At 36.0% G+C, this 21563-nt stretch overlaps 1 protein-coding gene across 5 annotated transcripts in view; it reads right to left on the reverse strand.

The window, feature by feature from the left end:
- Nucleotides 1–21563, reverse strand: part of HECTD1 (HECT domain E3 ubiquitin protein ligase 1) — a 60707-nt gene that overhangs the window by 30467 nt on the left and 8677 nt on the right. For 3 of the 5 annotated variants that reach the window (XM_085301662.1, XM_085301663.1, XM_085301661.1), the window contains exons 2-14: nucleotides 15253–15487; nucleotides 14093–14320; nucleotides 11181–11462; nucleotides 10704–10974; nucleotides 10243–10319; nucleotides 10057–10155; nucleotides 9120–9234; nucleotides 8348–8522; nucleotides 5876–6014; nucleotides 5487–5657; nucleotides 4459–4681; nucleotides 931–1194; nucleotides 738–814 (exon numbers count right to left, since the gene is read on the reverse strand). In XM_085301662.1, coding sequence (XP_085157788.1) covers nucleotides 738–814; nucleotides 931–1194; nucleotides 4459–4681; nucleotides 5487–5657; nucleotides 5876–6014; nucleotides 8348–8522; nucleotides 9120–9234; nucleotides 10057–10155; nucleotides 10243–10319; nucleotides 10704–10974; nucleotides 11181–11462; nucleotides 14093–14320; nucleotides 15253–15487 — 2356 coding nt within the window. Of the gene's footprint in view, nucleotides 1–737; nucleotides 815–930; nucleotides 1195–4325; nucleotides 4371–4458; nucleotides 4682–5486; nucleotides 5658–5875; nucleotides 6015–8347; nucleotides 8523–9119; nucleotides 9235–10056; nucleotides 10156–10242; nucleotides 10320–10703; nucleotides 10993–11180; nucleotides 11463–14092; nucleotides 14321–15252; nucleotides 15488–21563 lie in introns of all 5 variants that reach the window. The other 2 variants (XM_085301664.1, XM_085301659.1) reach the window with 2 other exon arrangements.

Raw genomic sequence — 21563 nt, forward strand, 5'->3', positions numbered from 1 at the left:
CTTCAGATGCTCAAAAGGATTTCTCTTAAGGTCTGCAGGCTACATTTACAGTGACATTAATAAAATATTTTACTTTAGCTATCCTTAGAGAAGCAAGTTTAATATTTGGAACATAAGACTACAATGCAGATACATTTTTTACAGATGATTAGTGTCCTGTTTATGACATCTCTAATAAAAAGCTTTGAATGTTCTGGTGATTGTTAATTCACAGTTCTTGGCTGAAACAGAAATGAATTAAAAAGGAAAAAAAAAGTTGRTTAGGGAAGATCAACAACTGAGTATCTCGATCTCAACTCTGAATCAACTACAAAACTTCCATCAATTCAAAATGAGAACAGGAACAAGTTACGAACAAATTATGAAGTATATACTCCAAGAATTTTTAAAATAAGTATTCACAGGAGACAAGTACATTGATCATAATGCCTTCTCTTTTTGCATAAGAATAGAAAAAATCCAGTTTTCCTGGCCCATGTATGAATAATACTGTAATTTTTTGTGTCATTGTTTCTAAAAGATTGGTTTTCCTCCAGAAGAGCATGGAATTTGCTAAAACTGCTGTATAAAAGAAGTTGCAAAGTACTGAGTGATATTTCCTCCTTTAGAACTTAATATGAAATTGTACATAGTTGATATCAGAGATTTTCATCTTTAATAGGAAGTTAAATCTCTGTAAACATGTTAAATAGAACAAATTCAATTACTAAGTATAAAATCCACGGATGCTCACCAACCTTTTGCTTGGTTTTCTCTAGTTTAGATTTGAGCTTCCTTCCTCTTTTGCCAGTCCATCCAGTCACAAATTCTGACCCTGTAAAGTATTTGAGAGTCATTTTCCCACATATCTAAAAAACAAAAGAATACTCCCCCATACTACCTCACATACACTTGCTCCTATTTGCACATTATACATATATACACACTTACCCAAAGAGGTTTCAGCTGTAAATGAATGTTTTGTTCCTCTATTAGATTCAAAAACAAAGCCTGGCAGATCTTCTTTCAGTATTGTAGCTTGCTGACCATCTGAATTGTGAATAGCAATCTCTCCTTCCTTTAAACAGGTGAGGGACCAGTTTCCCACGGTAAGTTTAGTTGGCCCTGGTGCTGATAAAATTGGCTGACTTGTGGTAGATGGCTTCACTTGACTTCGAGCTCTTTGCAGTTTCTCAAGGAATTCACTCCTGCTTTCTATTTAAAAAAAAGAAACATTTTTTTTCTTCTAACAACTGATTTCAATTATCTTATCTCAATCTTCCCCTCCCTCCACCACCAAGGAGCAAAATGACTGAGTATATTCAATGCAAAATTAAGTTTGAAATTAAAAGTCTTAAAATACTCTAAACTTCTTCCCACTGGTTATGCACTACAACAGTTATTTATTYCACAAATACATTGAAATGGACACTGCAACTCTTTCTGAGCAGTGCTGTTGGCAGATGTATTAATCTAGCTTTATATTTAAAAGGAAGAAGAAAAACAGATCTACAGTATACTTTTAGTCTTGCAAAATAATTCATCTCATCATTGCCGTGAACTATTCCCTTAAGTGTGATTTAGTGTTCCATGAACACTCCAGCAGGAAAACAGCAATTACAACTTAAAAATTTAAAAGAAGTGGAGAAAAAGATATCAAAGCCATATAAAAGRAGAGAAAAAAAATCACAGAACTTTAGAGTCTGATGATCAACATGTGGTAAAAGCAAGTTTCAGCTGAGATGATGGCCATTTGCTCAGACCATCATAAAGGCACTAAAAACATTTTTATAAGCTGTGTTAAAACTTTCACTCATCTTCTTTCTTCATTCACTTAAGAGAATTAATTAGGGGAAAAAAAAAGTTGGTTAGGGAAGATCAACCTTCCACATGAAAGCCACAATTATGTAGCTTAACTCAGTTACGCTATGCTAACTGAACAGGTTATTATATAATGCAGATGCTCCTATTCCTTTTTCAGTAACTATTTTCAGGCCCTCTGTACCTCAGACAGAAACGTGAAATAAATCTAATGTCATCATATGAGGACTGACAAAAGCAAAATTTATACAAAGATACCGTTTAATAGATAACAAAAGGATCATGTTCTGTTTCTTGGATATGGATGTAATCCAGTTTGAAATTACTTGAAATAACTATTTTTTTTTTAATTTTAACACTGTAATAGTTAGAAGACTGCATAAACATTTGAAATGTTAATATAATGCCTAAAATTGATAAGAGTAGAAATTTCCATWAAAAAAAAATGCAATAACTCATTMCTGTAAAGAATCTCTCTGCTTCAAAGTTAACCCAGATCCTCATTTTTCAGCACCGTGATCTGATAAATACATCTTCTTTTGTAGTGCATGTGCACATAATATTGCTGTTTTCCTTTTGCTGCAATGACTTATGCTCTATTTTTAAATTTTGCCATTTTTCATGTTGTACAATACAAAACCAAATCTTCTCTGTATACTCTTTTAGGCATAAAATTCTTTCCTTTATTGCTTACAATTCTTAACATCCAGGTAGGAGGCTTATAAAAAGAATTTTAAGATTTTTTACATGCAAAGTTAGACTTTGGTTAATTATGCCTTTTTGAATTTCTACAGTTATACTTTTACATATTTACTATGAAATATGTCATTCTGAGAGTCCAATGATTACATATAGTTCAGAATAATTTCAGGCCCCTTAGACTGAAATTTTGAGACTTGTTTAAAGCTTCAAAATTACCATTAATTTCCAATTTTTGCATTGAATTTTTACTTTTTTTCTAAAAATTCAAACAAAACAAGGATTAAKCTAGTGTGGAGAAGGGTGAGGACAGACCTTCTAAAAAAATGTTCAAAATACATACATACATATATATATACATACACACACACACACACAGCTCCCCCAACCATTTTTATTCTGTGATTCACACTAACAAATTCAACAGCTACAACCCTCTACGTTCTTGCCAGTCAATAAAATACTAAGCTGTATACCAGGAGCTTAATTAGCAATGATTTAGAACAGCAGAACATATATCATAGTTCAGGACTTAAACAACAGATAATACTCTGAATCTGTTCTCTACTATAGCATGTAGAATTTCAGTAAATACTAGTTCCACAGCTCTTAAATGAAAGCCAGGCTGCTGCCACACCCTTAAGAGTTTACTAATGGTTCAGCCGCAAACCATACTGCAATATCAGCACTCTAAGTAGATGATGGTTTAAAGAAAAATATTARGCAGCCTCATTTAATCCTTTTTTAGTTCTGTCCCTTGCATAATATCCATCCCAGGTATCTTACTCAAACACTTCAGATTTATTCAATCTTTAAAAAGATTGATCTGAAGACATATCTTAAATTAAGTCAGACTTTAAAAAAAAAAAAAAAAGTTCTCTTCACTCCAAATTCATCCGAACAGTCTCCATGCAACTCATCCTATATAAGATGTGCTAAACTCCTCCCTCCCCTCCTCCTAATTCAGAAGCAAGCATGAACTGGTATCTATGAAATACCAGGGGCTATGAAAGTTTCAGAAGTTAAGCTCAGATTTTCTTAAAATTATATTACAATAAACAAGCATCTCAACACAGAACTTGTTTGCCCTTGAAGATATTAGCTTTGTTTAGAAAGGTGCTTCTTCCAACACCTTATGTACAAGAATACATTTTCTGACAGGAAAAAAAAAAAGATACACCTAAAAGTGGTTCCATCTGTGTTATGATCCAGAAACACACTATATCACATTTCATCTTAAAGCCCCCAAATTGATGGGTAAAGTCACTAGGAACCTCATTTCCATCCTGAATTATAATATGTTCTGTTATTTCATTCAATGGCTTGTTGAAAGCATAGTAATACTGCAAAACATTTTACATGTTTCATAAATGCATAAATTGCTTCAAAAAAACAATAAAGGAGGGTTGCTTCCGCATTCAGAACAAGCTGTGTATTCGCTATAGAATTAAAAAACAAACAAAAAAATTCACTAGTGCATAAGGTCTGTTCTTTAATCCTTTCTCCAACAAACAATTAAGACACTGTAACTTGTTTCCCAATCTTCATGAGAAACGTTCCATTACTTTGTCTTCACATGCATGCAATTTCATTCTGCTAGCTAGAAGCAAACAACAAATTGCCATTTCAACCTGCTTTTCCTGAGACAGCCACTAGAAAGTGCTTTTAATGACTGGGGTGAAAAAATTAAGTATGCATGAAGAAGAATCAAACAAAACAAAGTTAATAGACTTTCACTGGCAAGGAGTTTATTTAACACTTAATTCACCAAGGAAGTCAAGTTAYGGTCACATGCTATCTGATGAAAAGCATCACAATTAACTGACCACCTTCCACCTGTTTACATCCTTTACTATTTAGAAAGCCAATTCCTGCAAAACAAAATAGCTCCAATCAAATTATATAAACCRATGAAACAGTCTCAAAACTTAACTTGAACTTAAACTGAGAAGAAACTACCTGAACTATCGGATCCTCCTTCAGGGCTGCCACTGGAATACATCGTGGCCAATTTCCCATCCAAGATGAATCTGAACCATCCATTACTACCATTAGACAGCTCCAGGGCTGCAGCATCACTCCAGATATACAGGCAGTCCCTTCCCCTAATTATTGACCAGTCTCTCCAGTGATATGGTTTACCCTGTTGCAGTTCTTTAGCATCCTCCTGTGGTTCATCCTCCTGCAACAAAATTGTGTTAAGAAAAACACAGAATGCAGAAATTGCAAAAAGGTTTGGGGGAGAAAAATTTACTCAAATTGGAAGTATAGGAACCAAACTTTTCTGTCTGTAAAGCGTATCTTGAAAAGCATTCATGGACAGAATAGATACTTTAAAGAAAATATTCTCTTTCAGATACAGATTTAACTACTCTACAGTAACATTCTACCAACTGAGACATCCAACTGTTCAAAAGTGATCTTATAAGAACRCTAAGGAAGCAGAAACTTCAGTGTTAAAAATTATTTCAACATCCTCACCATTTGTTTTACTTAACTGAATAGCTAGAAGTATCTGAGTGGTGAGTAATATGGCTGTCAGAAGTTAGTAAACAACTTTAATATGCATTTCAAAACTTTTCACCATGTAAAAATACAAAACTAGAAGTATTTCCTACTATATTCTCTAGCAAGGTTTAATAACACCTGCACTTATCTGATACATGCACACTGAAGGAGATGCGTTCCACTGAAGAGATTCATTTTGTTTAGCAGTCATTTCTGAAACACTAGGCAAACAYCATAATCCAGTTGACCACAGAAAAATACTTATGAATGGCAAAAATCAACAGATAATGTGCTAACAGGAAGTGAAGTTACAAAACTTAGAAACAAAAAAAAGACAATTTAACAAGAGACAATTAAAATAATTCTTATTGTATGCTTATCTAGCTTACTATCTACCTGTAATACACTTTCATAATACTGAAAATTGCATTAAAAGGCACTGTTTTACAGGAAAAAAGAACTATTAATTCTGTACTTACTTTCTCAGGTTTAGACTCCTCTTCATTCTCATCATCAGAAGATGGTCCCGCTAAAGTTGACACTTTACTAATCACACCAAGTCTAGCCAGTTGGTCTAGRAAAAGATCACCACCTTTATCCACCAAATCCCTTATGATTTGCAAGGCTAGCAAATGGCCATCATCATCATCCTGTAATAAATTGGTATGGAAAATAAATAATAAAGCAGAGATATGTTTACTTGAAATCACCTTGACATGAAATCACCTTGACAACTTCATACCTTACCAAAGACAGACATAATCAACACTTCATTGTTGGTTATTAGTAAGTGTGGAATCAATGAGCATAACCCCCCCCCCCCTTTTGCACTGGTTTTCTAGGAGAATAAAAATTTCCACTTTCCTACCTCTTGATCAAGAACTGTAGCTGTAATCTCAACGAGTATTGTGGGTAGATTGTGGCCAGCATCAGAATCACAAACCTCTTTTAGCAGTGCTTCAGAACAAAAATGTATCATTTTTCTAATAAGGGCAAGACTCGCTTTCCTTAAAAAGAAGTTACAGAAAGAAGATTCTTACAAAAACAAAGCRTGCAGCAATCAAAGTAACAAAATAGTTCACACTAAAACTGCTTTTGCACACCATTTATGCATTTGGGGGTTAGGTTTAGCTCAGTTGGTTAGAGYGTGGTGCTAATAATGCCAAGGTCATGGGTTTGATCCCCATATGGGCCACTTGTTTGAGGGCTGGGCTAGATGATCTCCAGAGGTCCCTTCCAATCCCACCAATTCTATGATTCTATGTGTACAAAAACATAATTTGAGAGGAGTTCTAGTCCTGGTTATTATGAGAGAGGAGTCCCAGATTAATTCCAAAAGTTATTCACCTACTGATCTTTTTGATTCTATAATATTATGACAGTCTAATATGGTTTTCACTCTTCAGATCTTTTCTGTGCAAGCCTATTCTACATTCTGCCCTTATCCACTGTCTTAGTGATGCCAATTCACTTCTGATTCATACAGGCTCCATCTCTCTCCCAGGTASTTCTTTCCTACACTTCCAGAGTTTGTCAGATCTCCAGACTTTTCAAATCTAAGATTACTACAAGATCCTGCAGCCAGATCATAGCAAAAACTAGTATTTGTTTAGAAGCCAATTACTTGAGTATGGTTAAACAGAATTTTTATTTGGGTGACAATTTAAAACATGATTTAGTCTGATTCAGAAAGAAAACTTGAAAATATGGAGAAACGACTACTTTTGGTAGTTCGCAGTTAGTCATGCACAGTTTCATAAGTGGCCAAGCTTCAGCTTCCTATTATCATAGGAGGCTCTCTCTGCTGAAGAGCACTTTTTAATCTTGAATTTGCACTGCTAAAGGCACTTTCACACTGGGAACACTAGTAAGAGATTAAACAAATGTAACATCTGTGGAGTAAAAGGCTGAAAGGTTATGGTCATACACAATTTACCACGACCATTATGTCAACAGTCTTTTTTTTTTCCTTCCTGTTTTAAAACATTAAATTAAATTCTCTTAATTCTCTTGGTAAGAAGTATCTGCTCCAATTGATTAATATTCTGGCTCTTTGTGCATTCTATTCATTCCCCCCCCACACCCCCCCCCACTATTTAAAAACATACTGACCAAATCTGGTATTAGTGCATCCCCGTAACCTATACTACATATAATGTTATCTCCAGTTCCACATCTTAGGACTCCATTTACCTCGTATGCCACAATATTATGTTCAGTTTTTTAGTTAATGCATTCTGAATTATTTACTACTGCATTTTTTATAAGGGCTTTTGATTTTTATTGTCCCTTTCATCTCTTCTTCCATTACAACTAACAATAGCAAAAACTGTGTAAGCTTTTTCTGTATTTTTTGTTTTCCTTCCATACTCCATATTCCATTTGTTTCTTACTCTAGTCAAAATTACGTCTAAAAATGCTTTTAAAACTTTCATGTTGTTTAACACTACAATCAATGTGTCCAAAATAAACAAACGCTGAAGTCTTTCAGATATCTTAATTTCAAGCTCAGTTCCAGCTTCAGTTTGTCTCATTGACTGCCACTCACTACTTCAATTTAAGCTTTTTGAAGCCTTCTAAAACCTTCTAAATACTTTTTTCCCCAGCCTTTCTGAATTTTTTCAATGTATGCATCTAGATAACACTATTTTTTTTCCTCACAAATCAGTACTTCCATTATCGTGACTGCAAACAGTTATGACCAAATACATAATATTCGTAAGTTCAAGGTACAGTCAGAGCAGGCATCTCACTCCCACTTAATTCCAAAAGTTATTCACCTACTGATCTTTTTGATTCTATAATATTATGACAGTCTAATATGGTTTTCACTCTTCAGATCTTTTCTGTGCAAGCCTATTCTACATTCTGCCCTTATCCACTGTCTTAGTGATGCCAATTCACTTCTGATTCATACAGGCTCCATCTCTCTCCCAGGTASTTCTTTCCTACACTTCCAGAGTTTGTCAGATCTCCAGACTTTTCAAATCTAAGATTACTACAAGATCCTGCAGCCAGATCATAGCTAACCATGTTTTTTTCAATACATCATTTCCCAAGAAAGAAAAAAATGCTATTTAAAATACTAAGTGAAAAACAGACTTATATTCACTTGCAATGCTTTTCAAAGCACCCTTTCTATTCAAAGAGAAATACATTTAAGTGTTAAGAGTGAATAGAGATTTGTTCCTGAAACTTCCTCTTAAAGAGATTTTGGTATTTTAAAATACACTTTTTTGATTTTCATATATGGTAATTTTTATGGAAAGAAAATCCATCTTGGCATTTTTAATATAGCGTCTGAAGAAATTCAAAATATATAGGGGCAATTGTCTATTACCTTATTGAAGGCAGCATAGTTTGTTGAAATGTTTGTGCAAACACAGGCAATAGTCTTTTCAAGTATATTGGTGCCATTTCTGGATCTCCTTTGGGTTCATTACATTCTTCTTCATCCTTGTTTGCATCTTTCTTTTTCTTTTCATCCCCTTTGTTAACAGGACACATCCAATCYCCTACAAAACATTTTTTCCTTAAACATTCAATGACAAATAAATCTTTCAATAAAAGTAAAAAGCTCTCATTACTAGTATCTATGAACTTGAATAGAAATAAGTATTCCTGAAATATAAAATTTACACAGAAAATACTTTGCTTGATAACCGGCACTGAAGATCACTTGCATTGAAGATCACTTGCATGAAAAGCTAGAAGTCCTTAAAAAAAAATAATATGAAGGTATGGCCACCTCTGGCTCCTCTGCTACAAAAGCCTCATGAATTGGTAAGTGCAGTTCCCACATTTTAAAAAAAGGATGCCAGAGAAGCTACTAAGGTTAATATCCTCTGAATCCACAGGAAAACCTCAGRCAAGTGCCATTCTGCAACTCAGTAGCAGGACCACTAGCACTGCCATTGTGTCTACCCTCTGGAATTTCCCATTCCTTAATATCTTACAAAACATGAAAGTTTTGATAGGTACTTTCAGGGTAAGGAAGGGTGGCTACACATTACTACATTTTTTTCATGAATCATAACAGAGTAAAATTCTAAAAATTATCGAGTTACAAGTGATTCTACTAGCAAAGAGTATGAATTAAGAACTGTACTCACCTGGAGACTGAAGAATAGCTACTACTTCACTATGCCCCCTTTCACGAGCTTTGTCTAATGGAGTTTTCCCATCTTCATCTCTCAAATCAGGGTTTGCACCATGTCGCAAGAGAGTCTGAGAAAAAGAAAATTTCTTTTAAGAAAAAAAGATTCCTTACTTCCAAAGAAATAAACCTGTTTTTCCATRTAGCTCTCCTTAAGTCTTCTCATACTTGTTTGCAAAGTTAGAACATTATGTTTTTACACCTATAGAATTAATATTGAGAGAGACATGGAGCTACTGGAGAGTGTCCAGCATAGGGCTGTGAAGATGATCAGAGGGCTGGAGCACCTGCCCTATGCGGAATGGCTGCGAGAGCTGGGCCTCTTCAGCCTGGGGAAGAGAAGACTGAGGGGGAATCTTATCAATGTGGACAAGTACCTGAAGGGAGGGTGTCAAGGGGACAGGGACAAACTCTTTTCAGTTGTCCCGTGTGACAGGACAAGAGGCAGTGGGCAGAAATTGAAGCACAGGCAGTTCTGCCTGACCGTGAGGGGGAATTTCTTCCCTGTGAGAGTGACGGAGCCCTGGACCAGGTTGCCCCGAGAGGCTGTGGAGTCTCCTTCTCTGGAGATCTTCAAGGCCCACCTGGATGCAACCCTGTCTAACATGCCCTAGGTGACCCTGCTGAGCRGGGAGGTTGGACTAGATGATCTCCAGAGGTCCCTTCCGACCTTACTGATTCTATGATTCTATGAATATAAAACTATTTTTATTCATATCATTAACCTATCATAACCAAAAATTGACTTTTTGATAAGCCTTCTAAAGAATAAATGTGTAAATATTTGAAAATATACAAATGTAAAACATGCTGCATCAAAAACCTTGTCTGTAGAATAAGGCAAAAAGTTACCACAAAGTCTTTCTAGCACATTACAGAAGTTTGCATCATACCTTTGCTACTTGAGGTCTTCCAAAACATGCTGCATAATGTAATGAGGATGACCTCTGACCTCTGTTAACATCAGCACCTCTTTCACAGAGAAATTCTACCTGTTAAACAAGAAGTAAACAACTTGCTTCATCTCTTTCTTTACCACAAATAACCTAAGTTTTTAAGATTCTGTAAAACCAATTTACCATTTCCTGAGTTCCAAAAGCTGAGGCCCAGTTTAAAAGAGTTTGTCCTACATCATCCATAAAATTTACTTCAAAAGCTGAAAGATACAATTAGATTAAATAATTAAAGCTCACAGCACTATACATTAAGCATCAGCARTGTTCCTTAAATAAATGCCAGGTCTTAAAAAAGTTTTTTTAAACATCTTCCACAATCCTATGGTATGAAAGCATTCATATCCTTAACTGCAATCCAAAACTAAAAAGCAGCATGGGAATTACTGCCAACTAGAACTGCTGCATATTAAATAGAGTAAAACAACTTGTATATAAATGACTTATGAACTAGTGAACTTGAACATAAAGGATTTCATGACACTAGCTAAATATCTTGAGTATTATGACAAAAGGAATTATGAAAATGAAGAACTGGACGATATTTCACTTATCTCATTTTCTTTTTTTTAAGTATTTTTGCTTACCTCCTGTGTCAATAGCATCTATTAGTGCATCAGTATCCTTACTGCGGATGCAATCTATCAGCTGCCGATGAGARCGTTCCCCAGAACTATCCAGTCTTCTCAATCCTGGGATTCTGCCTGTAGATCCAGCGCTGGATTTTGGCAGGGCTTTTCTCCCTTCGAACAGTAGCACCAAAAGAAGATCTACTAATCGCATGGTATCCAGTACACATCTCTCATCACCCTGCAACGCACTTTCTATAGAATCTGGAAGTTCAGATCTTAGGAGATCCTGGAAATAATTAAAAGTCTGAACAATAAAAAATATACAGGGCTTTAGAAAATACTATCAGAATTGGGTTTCATTTCCATATGAAATCTCTCCTTTTATTCCTTTAAAAAGTAACTTTAAAATATATTGGCAACACAAAAGTATATGAAGAGAGAAAAATACACACATAAGAAAATGAAGAGCTGAAGTGTAGAAGTATTTCTTACATGTGTTACTACTGGAGAGCCTCTACACAGGGTTGACAACAGGCTTACAATAGTTGACACCTGATTACTCAATTTAGAGTCTGCAGCTGTAGAGGGTGCTCCAGTGCTACTCCGACCAGGTTTGCAAGCTGAAGATGGTCCTGATGCTGTTCCACCAGCAGCTGCCATGCGAGACAACAATTCCTCAGTTAATCCATGCTTAGCTAATGGAGCTGGGTCAACTCCACGCCGCGTGAATCTGTCAGCTAATGAAGCAAAACATCTCAAAGCTCCATCTGAAACCTAAAACAGAAGTGCAAGAGAATAGGTACTCAAAATCTGTTACTTAAGGTAGGAAGATGCCAAGAAGATAGTCACAAGAACACCAGATATATAAAGGAAGCCAATATCCCTAGGTTCACTTCACAGTCAATGAAGAGAGATAGGCTTCCTAAGCTAGCAGCTCAGAGCAGGAACCTAACAGTGCTCTGAACTGCCTATTTAAGGATTGTACTGCTTTCCCCCTGCAATAATGATATAAGGAAATCAAGGAAATTATTTTCTTTTGCTTAAAGTCCAGCTTTGCAAGTCTCTTAACTATACAAGCATAAACCAAAACCAACCTAGAAGAACACTTCTAACAACCAAATCGCCAAATCAATATTCGATAAACTTGGAAAGTACATTTTTWAAAAAGTTTTTGTACTCCCATATTTACATCTGTAGTTATATATGTTGTTCCTACAGAGGATGCAAGTATTTATATTCCCCACTACGAACTACCCATTCTGACTATGTAGTCGAAAAAACAACCTGCAGCTTGGTATTCAGATAGTGAATGTGTAACTTCTGAGGTTAAAATCTGTTAAAGCAACTTTCTAATAGCAAAGTTGCACAAAGAAAAAATAAAATAAGAAAAYGCATTGTAATAAATGTGTACTTCCTTTCTTACATCTACTAAATTTCAAATTTGGTCCTCAAAGTGCAATCAAGACCATTTAAAATTTTCTTTTCAATTATATCTTCCATATTTACAGAATAATATGAAATATACTAATATATTAGAATTTTACATGTGTTATTAATGCTAATAAAATATTTAAAATTGTTGCTTTCTATTAAAAGAAAATCTATGAAACAAGCTATTAGCTGAGGCACCAACTCAGAAATGCCAAATTATCATATTGACTGAGAAGTTTTTGGGAACTGAACTTTTATTTAAAGGCATACATGCTTTTCTTAGGTAAATTTAATTTTGGAATTATACCCAGCCTAATGATAGGACAAACTGGRAAATGCAGCTTCTACCCTTAGATATCCAGCCTGTCCACAGAGCACCTCACTCAAGGATATGGAAAAGATTTCTTTGACAATAAAATACAAACCCCCAAATTTAGGTTTCTCATTAAAGAGTTATAGCAATGATACTGTACAAACAAAGCTTACAGATGATCCTCTTAATCTGGGAGAAAGCACTGCTGGCCAGCTGCCTGGGAAAAAATGCCCAACATACTTTTCAAGTCAGTGTTAGAAATAAAAGGAGGTTTCTGCCTTCAACATCTCTCATCTAAACTACATGCTAAACTAAAAGCATCTTCGTCTKTCAGAYGAGAGGTTTGCGCAGGTACATCTGAAGAACTGCTTCTGAAATGTCTGCCTTCTTAAACATYATCTCTGCAGTTCATGAAGCAGTAGAACAGAACAAGCTCTGTAAAAGATTCTTCACATTACCCACTATTAATCAAACTCTCGGTTACTGCAGTGCTTAGTCCCTAAGAAGCCATCAACTTCTTAACCCGCCGATTTTGAAAACGGTAGTCARCCAGCACTAGGGCTTAAAGATAGTTCCTCACTGACACACAAGTTAGTGTAWTAGCCATTCAACCACACAGTTAAGTCTGCAAGGACTTGGAAAAAACAAAGCCTCTCCTGAAGGATGATGTGTGATGCATGCTAAACTTCTGTCGGCACCCTAGCATGCCAAACATTCTGATTTATCAGCAATCTTTTGCAAGGGATTTTTTCTTTAATTTAAAATAGTAACTACTTGTGTCTTTTGAGACTTCAAATCCACCAACTTTTATGTAATCCCTAAATAATTTACCAATTTTTAACCACAACAGCTCTATCAGAAATAGAGAAGAAAGGTTCTGCTTATTTAGCATGCAGTATGAGCGACACCAGTTTTTATATTTCTCTTCATAAACTGCAAATTAAGAAGGAGAGTGGGGAAAAAAACAAAAACAAAAAACAAAACAAAAAAAAAGCAGCATGCATGGATCAGCAAAGTGACCAAACCTAAGAGTGTACAGGATGACATATCAGTCAAAACAAAAACAAGATAAAAGGCTTCAGAGAGGCAAATCTGTATTTGACAYATCAACATTCGTACTGAATCTTGAGGCTTCTTTCACACAACACATTATTTCTCAAGAATTTTAGTACAAATTTACTTATCATCTGGGTTACTTGACTTTTAAGCACGCTTATCTTAAAGCTTGACTGCCAAAGACCAACTTCCTTAGAGTTTGTACTCTCAGTTGTTCAGATCTCTAAYCATCCCAGGAACTGCATCCCAGCATATTATAAAGTGAAAAACAGTTGAAGACTTGTGGCTATCTTATCTCCAATGAGCAATGTAAAGAAAAAAAAAATAATGTAAAAACAAAACCAACAACAAACCACACCACCCACAAAGATAACCTAGCTTATCCTCAAATGACGTGTGTGACAGACCCCTAAGAAGAGTGGGCCCTACTGCTAAGTGGTTCTTTCAAAATGATACAAGAGTAAATCAAAAAAGATTTAGCTCATAGGCAAAAGACTTACTCTCACAGATATGATGTACTTAAACCAAATGCAAATCTAATCATTCATTTATTAAACACGATGGAGGCTAAATTCACAGCATGTTGTACGAACTATTACATTACCTGATGGTCTTCATGTTTTAATAAACTAGATAGTGATTCCACACAGATCTCTAGTGAAGAATCCTGAGGCTCCATTTTGCCACAAAGTCTGGATACTACAGCCATAGCAGAATGCAAAGTATCTTTATGAACAAGGTGTCCACTGTCACGAATGAATGTCAGAACACAATTCAACCCTCCAGCTTCAAACACAGCTCCTGATTCACGGGTGCAGATTAATTCTAACACCTATGACAAAATGAAATTCAATTATAATTAAGTACACATGAAAAAATCAGTTACTTGCTTACATCTATATACACCACGGGTTAAAGAACAAAACAGCAGAGGAGCTGTCTTCCTCAATATTTAAAAGGAGACAATGCAGTTGTAGTTACAGTAACTAACAGTTATTTTTCCCTCTGAAATACAAAGGCAAATACAAGAACATCCTCAAGAGCACACGTATCACAGGTAATCAGGAGAAACAGCTAGACAATAATACTCAAAAGAAAATGATAATTATTAAGTCTTTGGATAACACACAATTGAGGGCTCAGAAACTTTTAAGAATATTGCGATGTCAGTACTTCAGTGAAATACTTTTGGATAGACTGGAATAGCATAATTACGAAGGTGCAGGAAATGCATGCACAAAGTATGAGGCTATAGTAATTAAGGACTTAGACTGTATGTTATTATATGATCATGAGTTATGCACTACAGACAGTGCAAGAGATTGAGGGCCTCACCAGTTTTCATGATGACTTCACAAGCCTACAGAGGAGCTATGTCTAGTGTTACTGAAGAGACAGCAGATAATTCTTCCACTATGGGCAGAACGTAAAAGACTGCCAGTATAAGCTTTAATTTCTTACCTACATGTGGAGTAATTATCTCGCCCCTTTTTGGCATACAACTAGATTTCAATATTCTAGCCATATTTCTAGAGGACAAAAAGGAAAACTTTCTTCTAACACTTTGATTTTCTACTCAATTTTAAAAGAAACCTCTGTTTTGAAGAATATCAGACTAAATAAACATGAGAAACATAGTTGGCATGTGCAGTTTCAACATACTGAGGAAGTTTTTGCTTCRCATTTTTATAATATAAATAGATTTTTTCCAAGACAGCACATTTTCCAGCTCCTTAAAAACAGAAGGTTCTTCAGAACACTTACCTTCACACATTGCTCAGCCAAATCTCTGCTGGTTCTGTTGTTAAGTTCAACAACTACTAAACGATTACAAAGTGCCTTGATAGCTCCATCCACTCCCACAATCCTACGGGTGCATTCTGCTGATACATCCAGATAGTAAGTGATGGCACGAGCTGTTACTTCTAACACATTGTCTGGAGCACTTTCATCAAGAAAAATTTTGCACAGTGCTGGTAAAAACGTTCGTGGAGGGCATCTGTAGGGGRAAAAAAGTCACTACTAAGTTGTGCAAGTTCCTCTACATTAAGAGATTTCGTATAGTTTCACATTTAATGACAGTGGAAAAAACATGAATCTGTTCCATTTGTTTATATGCAGGCATCTTACATACAAATTCGTAATCTAAAAAGCAGCTCTATTATTATCATCAGAAAAATATTTTTGAAGTTTTACAGTCATGCAGGGGAAAAGAATTTATCCCTTTGGGAGACCATTTTAGGGATTAACCTTACTTCACCATTCAGAATGTATTTCCCAGAGCTTCAAGATTCATTATTGTAAGCAGGAAATGTTACTTAACCATGAAATATGTTCAATGTAGGGATTAAAAATCTTGGTTTTGCTTCAGAATTTCATTCTCTGAGAGGCACTTCTTTCTTTTGTTCTATATATTCTTACTTCCCTCTTCATACTATTCCAGTTTCTTCTCCCCCCCCCAACCACACTGAGAATGTATTTAATTTATTTAGCTTACTTCTATATTTTCTCTTTTTGCCCATGCCCCAGTAGCCTCCRGCTCTTCTTTTTATTTTTAGCCTTATTTCCATACGCAGGAAGGAAGGTCAAGAACATTCCTCTAACTTCCTAACAAGAAAGGTAAGCTCTAAGAGTCCTCCTTCCGTCCCCTTGTCAAAATAGGGGACAAACAACTGGATGGTCATCATAACCCTCTTCAAAATTGTGGCAGCTGTGGTTAAGACAGACCAAAAGTTCTCAGGCATAGAGCTATTCCTTAACCCAGTTTCTTCAAACAGTGGACAACCACTTAGCAATAAGTGAATAACTGAGTACACTGATTGTTTACTGCAGCAATAGAAAACGTCCGAGAAAGGGGTGTGTGTGTGTGTGTGTGTGTGTGTGTGTGTGTGTCTCTGGGGAAAACCTAAGCAAAGGTGATACATGCTGCATTAGTAGTCTAAAACATTGCTATGAACTGCAGTGTTCTTCAAACATTATATTGCAAGTTAAAATTTACCAAGACATATCTTAAAATAAGGAGTTATTTTCTACGATTCAATAGTTTATAAAGAAATGTTGAAATAATAATATTTACTATGCAGTTTTCCAAAATATTTCAGAGTAGTTGTCCACTGTAGACTAACATTTGGGGATCTTCTCCAAGAACACGTCAAACCCTGCAATCTCACCAAAATCACAACGAGTAAGTGGTTATTATCTCTAATTGATCACTGCAGCATAAATACAACTTGGATATATTTTTTGACAACAGAAATTTAAAAATTCAGAAGAAAAAAAATTTTCCTCAAACACCAAAACAGCTATCACAGAGAAATGATTACCCAGCAGATACAGCAAACATACAGAGAAAGTTACTAAGAGCTCATCATTTATACTGAAAGCTTTGTCAGTATAGAAATGCCAGTGCACTGCATCAGCAATGCTCTTGTAAGAGCACGGCTTAGGGGCAAAAATTTCTACACTGGCAAAAACTTTACATTACTTTTGGAGATACTTTTGCACTAAAATGGTAGACTCAACCAGGGCAGTAAGTTAYTCTTAAACTCTTCCCTCAAGTTCTAAACACATGACTTAAGTAGTTTGAGTTCATATAAATAGATCATATATTTTTAACACTATTTGAACATTGYTAAACTTCAAAGCTGAACAAACTTTCTTCAAAAGCACATAGAGATCAAAATATGTTGCAGCTTTTATGAATTCAGAAATTAGAGGCATAAACTACATCTTACTCATTATTAATGTAATTAATATTACATTATTAATAGTAACAAGACAAAAACCAAACTCAAATTTTTGTCTTAYATCAGAAGACAACAAATGATCTTCTTACTACCTTAGCACGAAGTCTCTAGAGTTACGTCATCTTTTGCTCTACTCAGAGCAGTAACATTCAAAGCAAGAGGAAGCTGTACTCTGCCAAACTACATGCTAAGTGCTACTAGTCTTACTGAAGGTTGCAAGAGGGCTTATCCTACTTTAAATGTGGTTCTGTAATAAAGACACTTGTTGCAAAAATTTTTGGTCTGAGTGTTGGTAGATTAGACTGAATGAAGAGAAGCAGTTGAAGAAAAAGCAAATTTACAGCACCACCAGATAAACCAGGTGGACTGCGGCAGTCCTAAATAGAGGGATTAACACAATTGTGAAACTCTATTCCTTACAGAGGAAATAACCAAAACACAACTCAATGAAAAATAAACAACACAAATAAAATTTAAAAAAAAAAGATCAAGCATACTTCAATATTATGCAGTAAACTATTGCTGTATTTACTTCACGAGAAAAACCATGTTCAAGCATTCCAGTTGAAGCGCTCCACAAAGAATGGCTACACCGGGAGGCTTACGGAGGCAYGCAGATTTACACAGGGACACGTGCATCCTACGCAAACAAGTTCAGATTCCCTTTGCCTAACAAAGTGTTTTCAGGTCACGGCAGACGCTGAAGTTCCTGACAGCTAGGGAGCAGGAAGTACCAGTTCTGCCATTCACACAGAACCTAGTTATTATGAGTCTGCAATATCAACGAAGGGCATACTAAAACATCCGCAGTCCTCTACCCACGCTCTTCTTAAATTGGTGGGTAGAATAACACCATTATAAAATTGTAGAGATGTCATATTTTGAAGAACTTCAGTCATTATGCTGTAGGAATCTTTTATGTGGATAACTATCTGTATGTTACAAAAGACAAATACATAGGTCAGCTTTACAGAGATCGTCCTCTAATCCCCAAATCCGCACTAAGCTATTACACAGGCTACCCACGGGTACTCTACGTATCTCAGGGACAGAAACATGCATGTGTGAGAAGTGCAAGAGAAAGGACTGGCAGGAAGAGAAGCGAACCCCAGCACACGACCAGAGATGGAAGGCAACATTGTCATGGACATCCAGCACCCCTACAAAGCATGGTTTGCCTTTCTCTCCGCTCCATTCTGGCACTGTACCATAGTGGATTTCTGTGTACTGCCACTTGATCCCTAAGATACAGGGAAAACTTGGCCCTTACTCAGTAGATGGTATCTGAGCCTCAATATTGTGCACTTTGCTTTCCAGGTAGTATCAGAGTTTTTATGCAATCCAGCCTTGAATAAAGGTACCTTGTTACTGAAATGTAAGCAAAGGCAGCACAGGGAAGAGAAATCCACTGCACACCTGAAGCAACTCTAGCAACCAGGTCCTGAGAAAAGAATTTTTTTTTTTTGTGAGCATCAGCTTTTCTTTTTTCTTCTCTGTTTTTCTGTACCGCCTACTGGCACCAAGTAACACACTCAACACGAGAAGGAGCCAAAGAATGAGTCAGACATGCTCGGTTATGTATGTGTCACTCCACTAAAGGGCACGGTAAATCCCTACTCGTGTTCTTCGGCAGGCTGAGGTAGATTCATGGGACCTAATACTGTCTCAARTATTTGCTGTAGAAGATTAGGCCCTATCAACCATCCACAGCCTAATGGTCTTCCAATTAAGACTACGCTTACAGCTAACRCGTGCTTTGAGAGAGACGGTGAAGTAGAGGATCTCAGGAGCATCTGCACCACCTGGGCCACCCGTCGCATTCACCATCACCAACAAAGCTGTCCGCATGAGAAAAACAGGGCTGCCAAAAATGCTTGGAAGAGCAGAGAGTCCAAGGGCAGAACTACTGTACTAAACAAACTGATGGGAAAGTTTGATAAATTGATAAATATCAAACAATATTTATCTTGTAATACACTTCCATATACTGATATAGTGATCCTTTTGATTTCTGACAGGAAAAAAAAAAAACACAAACTTTTCATCACTGAGGCCTAAGCAACTATTGAGGAGAAAAGCAATGTGCATCATTTCTAAACTCAAAGCCTGCCAGTACYAAAACTATTTTCATCACGTTATTTTGATCTATATGATATATTAACTAAAAGTAGTAACATATTTCAGAAAAAAAAATACGATAACAAAACCCTGTCACTGAATACTCAGTGTGTTAGTGAGATTATGTTGTGACCAACACCACTGCTCTCACCGGTCAGTCTAAGTCTCTCAGTTCTGGATGTCCACACAGTCTAATTCCTGYACTCTTGGGATAAGAGCTTTTGCTGCTTATTATCTTGCAAGGCTTCCATCATCCTTTTTTAAAGATCTTACTGGAAGACTGGCTGGTAAATAGAGTAAATTCTGAAATWAGCACTATTCAGTATCAGTGTTTACCTTTCATATCCTAATCCATTAGGATTACAGAATTTGTTGTTCAGTATTCTCTGCTCCACATATTGGTGTTAAAGAAAGAACTTCCAGAAGTGCTGATTCTGTATCATTTATTATTTAYGAAATTTATGCTTTCAGTATTAAAGTGAGTAATGAGTATTTTAGGCAGTAAAAACCATGATATACAACTTTTTTAATATACATTCTCCCCCTGTGGACAATTGAATTGGCCTGAAAATATTTTCTAAACATTAATATTGATAAGTTGTCAAGAAAGGCTAGGAAAATTCATCAATATAACTAGATTACTATAACGTTTATAGCACTGTATCAGTATCACATTTCTCAGGGTATTTTTGTTCTTTTTTTTTTTTTTTTTTTGAATAGGAGCATGAATAGGCATGCAAAAGTCTCATATAACTATAGCAGTAAAGCAGTAAACTCCTGCCATTGCCAACTTGAACTTGAGTGAAGACTCAGTGTCTCAAAGGAAGTGACTCAGTTGGTTTTGCAGCCTGGCAGTGTAAAAAGATACCAAGGAAGTAAAAATCAGCATTGTATATTAATTTCTCTAATTATGATTTATCTTTTAAATGAGCTCAAAAGCTTTAGCTAAAACAAACCACTGCAGTACTTTAAAGACATTGTTGATTAAAAATATTTATATATAAAATAAACAACCCACCAACTGCATCCCCAAAACATTAACACTATTACTTCTAGCGCTAGACAGTATCACTCAATTCCAGAGTAACTGCTGGATACAGAGGATACAGTTTGTCATATGACAAACCTTTGGCTTCAGAGTCCTGGTTCAAGACATGTGAGTAGCAGCAGCAAACCAAGTTCAGCTGCCTGCCAGCACTTGTGCTAGCTCTGCAACACATACCATCTGCAGAGACCAGTTAGAAGCGTGAAAGCTTAAATATCCATCACCATATTTTTCCTAAATAACTAGTTCTTAAGAAACAGTTTCTAACCAAATAAATCATTATGAAACAGCTGACAGAACAACAGAATTTAGTTCTTGTCCATGAGGACTGCACACACAGAGTATATTTATGAGCTGCTGACTACGGCATCTGTCCCTCAAATTAAAAAAAAAAAGTGAAGAACAACTAGTCTAAAACAGCTATCAATATATTTTAGATATTCTATGATATGATCATATTCAGTAGCCGAGACTGGACTTGACTCAGAATATCCACTCTGGGTTCTGGTGCTCAGGATCAGAAGTCACTGAATAGACACTCACATACATTTAGTATTTGCAAAAGATTAAAACCGTGCTAACTTTTTCCCCTCTTCCACAGAAGAGAGATACACTTTTCCACATTAGTTTCCAGCACAACCGCTATCTCCRTAGGTGCTGGTTGCTGACAGACCAGCTTACTGACGAGGTTTTTCTTCAGGCCTACGCTTCCGCAAGCCTTGAGAACTGCACAGTGTTCCTGCATGCAACGGGTGCTCCTTCATCAGCCTTGTCCTCACAGACTTCCATATAGCTCAAGAAACGGTTCTGTAGCCTATCATATTTGTGTTTACTACAAACAGCTATTTAGCAAGTAATACTAAAGGCAGCCTTTTTAAATCTCTCAAAATATCAAACAGTATTTAGCAGGCTTTTGTGGTTTTCATGGTAAAACATAGCATCATTTCAGATAAAGTCTTTGAGCAGTTATGRCCTCTCAGAATGAAGAATAAAAGATGCTGTTTTTATAGCACTAAACGTATAATATTTAGAGGGTTAGATGAAAACAGATATTGCATGACACATTATGCAACTTCAAAGTTTCAAAGAACATTCAGCCTGTGATTTTTTCTTAAGCAAAGGTAATTCTAACATTTGTGCTTAATGACTGTTGCTTATTTCTGTGG

This window comes from Rhea americana, unplaced genomic scaffold (genome assembly GCF_003343005.1).
Source record: "Rhea americana isolate MKP2758 unplaced genomic scaffold, rheAme1 scaffold_18, whole genome shotgun sequence".
NCBI classification, from domain to species: domain Eukaryota; kingdom Metazoa; phylum Chordata; class Aves; order Rheiformes; family Rheidae; genus Rhea; species Rhea americana.